The sequence below is a fragment of the Diaphorina citri genome, unplaced genomic scaffold, assembly GCF_000475195.1.
Source record: "Diaphorina citri unplaced genomic scaffold, Diaci psyllid genome assembly version 1.1 scaffold13235, whole genome shotgun sequence".
Lineage (NCBI taxonomy): Eukaryota > Metazoa > Arthropoda > Insecta > Hemiptera > Psyllidae > Diaphorina > Diaphorina citri.
The window spans coordinates 4,224-10,294 of NW_007390603.1; the positions used below are offsets into that span (position 1 = coordinate 4,224).

At 43.8% G+C, this 6,071-nt stretch overlaps 1 protein-coding gene across 1 annotated transcript; it reads left to right on the forward strand.

Moving 5' to 3' along the window:
- The first annotated feature begins 2,856 nt into the window (after positions 1 to 2,856).
- LOC103522955 (AP-2 complex subunit beta-like) lies at positions 2,857 to 5,791 on the forward strand. Its single transcript, XM_008488037.3, has 4 exons — positions 2,857 to 3,050; positions 3,860 to 4,066; positions 4,597 to 4,731; positions 5,251 to 5,791. The coding sequence occupies exons 1-4, from the start codon at positions 2,940 to 2,942 to the stop codon at positions 5,521 to 5,523; spliced, it is 726 nt and encodes a 241-aa protein (XP_008486259.2). The 5' UTR covers positions 2,857 to 2,939; the 3' UTR covers positions 5,524 to 5,791.
- The last annotated feature ends 280 nt before the right edge of the window (positions 5,792 to 6,071 follow it).

Genomic DNA, 6,071 nt, shown 5'->3' on the forward strand with positions numbered 1-6,071 from the left:
CAAACAATGCTGCATACCCTTCTCTCTATAGTCCAGTATTATTCTATTCTATTCCAGGGCCTTCAGCATCCAGTGCAGGACTACTGGGGAATATATTTGGGTTCACGCCCGCCCCTGCCATGTACAATTGTACACCCCACCCAAACAATGCTGCATACCCTTCTCTCTATAGTCCAGTATTATTCTATTCTATTCCAGGGCCTTCAGCATCCAGTGCAGGACTACTGGGGAATATATTTGGGTTCACGCCCGCCCCTGCCATGTACAATTGTACACCCCACCCAAACAATGCTGCATACCCTTCTCTCTATAGTCCAGTATTATTCTATTCTATTCCAGGGCCTTCAGCATCCAGTGCAGGACTACTGGGGAATATATTTGGGTTCACGCCCGCCCCTGCCATGTACAATTGTACACCCCACCCAAACAATGCTGCATACCCTTCTCTCTATAGTCCAGTATTATTCTATTCTATTCCAGGGCCTTCAGCATCCAGTGCAGGACTACTGGGGAATATATTTGGGTTCACGCCCGCCCCTGCCATGTACAATTGTACACCCCACCCAAACAATGCTGCATACCCTTCTCTCTATAGTCCAGTATTATTCTATTCTATTCCAGGGCCTTCAGCATCCAGTGCAGGACTACTGGGGAATATATTTGGGTTCACGCCCGCCCCTGCCATGTACAATTGTACACCCCACCCAAACAATGCTGCATACCCTTCTCTCTATAGTCCAGTATTATTCTATTCTATTCCAGGGCCTTCAGCATCCAGTGCAGGACTACTGGGGAATATATTTGGGTTCACGCCCGCCCCTGCCATGTACAATTGTACACCCCACCCAAACAATGCTGCATACCCTTCTCTCTATAGTCCAGTATTATTCTATTCTATTCCAGGGCCTTCAGCATCCAGTGCAGGACTACTGGGGAATATATTTGGGTTCACGCCCGCCCCTGCCATGTACAATTGTACACCCCACCCAAACAATGCTGCATACCCTTCTCTCTATAGTCCAGTATTATTCTATTCTATTCCAGGGCCTTCAGCATCCAGTGCAGGACTACTGGGGAATATATTTGGGTTCACGCCCGCCCCTGCCATGTACAATTGTACACCCCACCCAAACAATGCTGCATACCCTTCTCTCTATAGTCCAGTATTATTCTATTCTATTCCAGGGCCTTCAGCATCCAGTGCAGGACTACTGGGGAATATATTTGGGTTCACGCCCGCCCCTGCCATGTACAATTGTACACCCCACCCAAACAATGCTGCATACCCTTCTCTCTATAGTCCAGTATTATTCTATTCTATTCCAGGGCCTTCAGCATCCAGTGCAGGACTACTGGGGAATATATTTGGGTTCACGCCCGCCCCTGCCATGTACAATTGTACACCCCACCCAAACAATGCTGCATACCCTTCTCTCTATAGTCCAGTATTATTCTATTCTATTCCAGGGCCTTCAGCATCCAGTGCAGGACTACTGGGGAATATATTTGGGTTCACGCCCGCCCCTGCCATGTACAATTGTACACCCCACCCAAACAATGCTGCATACCCTTCTCTCTATAGTCCAGTATTATTCTATTCTATTCCAGGGCCTTCAGCATCCAGTGCAGGACTACTGGGGAATATATTTGGGTTCACGCCCGCCCCTGCCATGTACAATTGTACACCCCACCCAAACAATGCTGCATACCCTTCTCTCTATAGTCCAGTATTATTCTATTCTATTCCAGGGCCTTCAGCATCCAGTGCAGGACTACTGGGGAATATATTTGGGTTCACGCCCGCCCCTGCCATGTACAATTGTACACCCCACCCAAACAATGCTGCATACCCTTCTCTCTATAGTCCAGTATTATTCTATTCTATTCCAGGGCCTTCAGCATCCAGTGCAGGACTACTGGGGAATATATTTGGGTTCACGCCCGCCCCTGCCATGTACAATTGTACACCCCACCCAAACAATGCTGCATACCCTTCTCTCTATAGTCCAGTATTATTCTATTCTATTCCAGGGCCTTCAGCATCCAGTGCAGGACTACTGGGGAATATATTTGGGTTCACGCCCGCCCCTGCCATGTACAATTGTACACCCCACCCAAACAATGCTGCATACCCTTCTCTCTATAGTCCAGTATTATTCTATTCTATTCCAGGGCCTTCAGCATCCAGTGCAGGACTACTGGGGAATATATTTGGGTTCACGCCCGCCCCTGCCATGTACAATTGTACACCCCACCCAAACAATGCTGCATACCCTTCTCTCTATAGTCCAGTATTATTCTATTCTATTCCAGGGCCTTCAGCATCCAGTGCAGGACTACTGGGGAATATATTTGGGTTCACGCCCGCCCCTGCCATGTACAATTGTACACCCCACCCAAACAATGCTGCATACCCTTCTCTCTATAGTCCAGTATTATTCTATTCTATTCCAGGGCCTTCAGCATCCAGTGCAGGACTACTGGGGAATATATTTGGGTTCACGCCCGCCCCTGCCATGTACAATTGTACACCCCACCCAAACAATGCTGCATACCCTTCTCTCTATAGTCCAGTATTATTCTATTCTATTCCAGGGCCTTCAGCATCCAGTGCAGGACTACTGGGGAATATATTTGGGTTCACGCCCGCCCCTGCCATGTACAATTGTACACCCCACCCAAACAATGCTGCATACCCTTCTCTCTATAGTCCAGTATTATTCTATTCTATTCCAGGGCCTTCAGCATCCAGTGCAGGACTACTGGGGAATATATTTGGGTTCACGCCCGCCCCTGCCATGTACAATTGTACACCCCACCCAAACAATGCTGCATACCCTTCTCTCTATAGTCCAGTATTATTCTATTCTATTCCAGGGCCTTCAGCATCCAGTGCAGGACTACTGGGGGATATATTTGGGTTCACGCCCGCCCCTGCCATGTACACCCCACCCAAACAGTGCTGGTTGCCCGCCGAGAAGGGAAAAGGAATGGAAATCTGGGGCACGTTCAGTCGAAAGCCGAACCCGGCAACTCCTGGTATTGGTGTGGTAAGTTTTATCCTTCCACAGTCTTCTTCTTAAAATTAATTGAATTTTCAGGCTCAATTTTTGACGATTTTTGGTTTGTACTTTAATCAGTTGACGGGATTCTCCAAAAGGAGCTCTTCTACCCGACTCTTCTGACGATCTAATTGCCGGCATGCAAGCCTGGTTGTGTGATACCCACTCGGCCATGGAAGTGGTTACTGTTATAAGCTCATAGTATTCCAAGAATCATGTTTGTAAGAAATATTGATTAATTTTCATGTGTGAGAGAGGAGGTCTTTTATTTGACCGATATATTCTTGATGTATGTATTTTCTCTGAATTGAGATGAAATAGCGCCACACTTAAGAGTTCTTTATCTCTCTGTGTGAGCATGAAAAGAAACCGATTTATGGCATTTGAATTGAATCATCATACTCATCTTTTTTATCCATCGTATAACTACAAAAAAATTTCCAAATTTAATTCTAAGAAAGCAAGTTTAATTTAAGGCAACAATAGGTTCAATTTATTCTATTCTTCTCCAGATTGTGATGAATGAATGAATGAATGAATATTTACAGTATATTTTTGACGAATAGTTTACAATCGTATAAATCTATAAATACTTAGTCATCCTATGAAAAAAAAAGAACAAATAATAATGTGATGGAGCTCACCTTCACCAACAAATTCATGGCCCTGATGGCCAACTTCGCAATCCAAGTGAAGAAGAACAGTTTCTATTATTATAGTATTCTATTCTATCATTTCTATCCTTATTTATTATTCCATATTATTCTATATTCTATTCTATTTTCTTGTTCCCTAAGATTGAGATGGAGCTAACCTTCACCAACAAATCCATGGCCCCGATGGCCAACTTTGCAATCCAAGTGAACAAGAACAGTTTCGGCCTCACACCGGCCCGACCTCTGCAGGTCATGTCTCCCCTGCTGCCCAGCCTGTCGGTGGAGGCCTCTCTACCCATGGCCACCACCGGGGCTGTACAACGCATGGAGCCGCTTACCAACCTTCAGGTATGTTTTCTATTTTCTATGAAGTCCAATAGTCCCATATTCTGGACGCCGGACACAGAAATTTCGTTGGAAAAGTCCCCCATTGTAATGATACAAAAGCGAGATCCATTCGTTCATTCACACACTGATCGCTGTATCTCCAGAACGCCAACATCTAGAAAGCTGAAATTTGGTAGGAATATTTCCAGTATGTTCGAGATTTGTAATAAGAGAGGATTTTGGCCGAATTTCAAACCGATCTCAAGTTATGATCGATTTCCCGCTGTCAACAGTTGTTGTAGCGGCTTTAGCTTTCGCCGAATGGTGTTGCCAGAGTAAAGAAGAGATATCTTTTTGTATCTGCCATACACCGGGGTGATGTTCTCTAGCCATGTCAACAGTCTGTTGTTTGGTCAACAGTTAGTTCAATGTTGATGAAATTTGGCAAATATATTTAAGATTGTCTAACACACAAAGGACAATTTCTTATTCAGTTTTGAAAATTTCGAGGTTAGTTTATTCTATTTTATTCAATTTAAATTCTAATCCAGGTTGCTGTGAAGAACAATTTGGATGTATTCTACTTTGCTTGCATAGTTCCTATCAATGTCTACTTCATGGAAGACGGGGAGATGGAACGCAAGACTTTCCTCACTACATGGAAAGAAATCCCCACACAGAATGAGGTAAGAATCATGTTAGATTTTTACTTTCCTTATTCTATAGGACGGAAAGTAATGTAATCGGGTAAAACATTTTTCTTGGCTTTAAGGTTTTAGTATAATGGATTTTACCTTGAAAGTTGCGCAACATTCGAAACATTTGTTTTGCAACGATTGGGCAACTGTTGCGAAAAAAATATTTCCGGTGGGTTACTAGGCTACTAGGCTAAAGAAGTATAGGCACTGTAGGGTAAACACGAAAATTGAAATTGTAGCGCTTTTTCTGTTAATATTGCCAAATTAGCGTGAAAGTCATTCTTCTTCTTTTGTTACCTACGTCTTTTCCCACTCAAGTGGGGTCGACATTTTGAATTAACCTCTTCCATGCGCCTTTATTTTGGGCGTGGCAGACTTCCTACTTCTCTTTCAAATCCTGTTTCACTTTGTCCGTATATCTCATTTTTGGTCTTCCCCTGTCTCTCTTGCCTCTAACTTCCATTTATCTCAACCTCTTCATTAAGCAGCGCTATTTTCTGTTGTCAGGTGCAATTCACCCTAACCAACATCGCGCTCGGCGCGGACGCCATCGTGTCGCGCATGAAGCAGAACAACGTGTTCACCATCGCCAAGCGTAACGTCGAAGGGAAAGACATGCTCTACCAGTCTCTACGCCTGACCAACGGGATATGGGTGCTTAACGAGCTCAAAATTCAACCCGGGGACCCAAGCGTGACATTGTCACTTAAATCCCGTAGCAGTGATGTCGCGCAGGACATCTTCCATGCGTACGACGCCATATTGCACGCGCCTGCGTAAGTTTGGCACGCACCGAAGTAAGATCTTTTCTTCCCCGTCCCTCCAGAGGTGAACTATATTTAGCGACGTTTGGATATACATATAAAGAAAGGAATCTTCAATTGTGTAATGCAGTAAAGCATATGTCGCGCAGGATATTTTCCATGCGTACGACGCCATATTGCATGCGCCCGCGTAAGTCTGTCACCCGAAGGATGTCATGCAATGAAGGATGATTGTCATGCACCGAAGTAAGATTTAAATTTATATTGTTTGTTTATCCCCGTCCGGCGTCCTTTGAAAGGCTATATCTATTGAGTTCGAAATTTGGACAATGTTATCAAATACTTTCTTTATTTGGTAACCGAAGAGTTCGATATTTAGACACTGTTATCAAATACTTTCTTTATTTGCTAACCGAAGAGTTCGATATTTAGACACTGTTATCAAATACTTTCTTTATTTGCTAACCGAAGAGTTCGATATTTAGACACTGTTATCATAATAAATATCAATAAATAAAAACCTCTAATAACCAATGTCTTACCTTTCATATAAGGTTTAGGTAT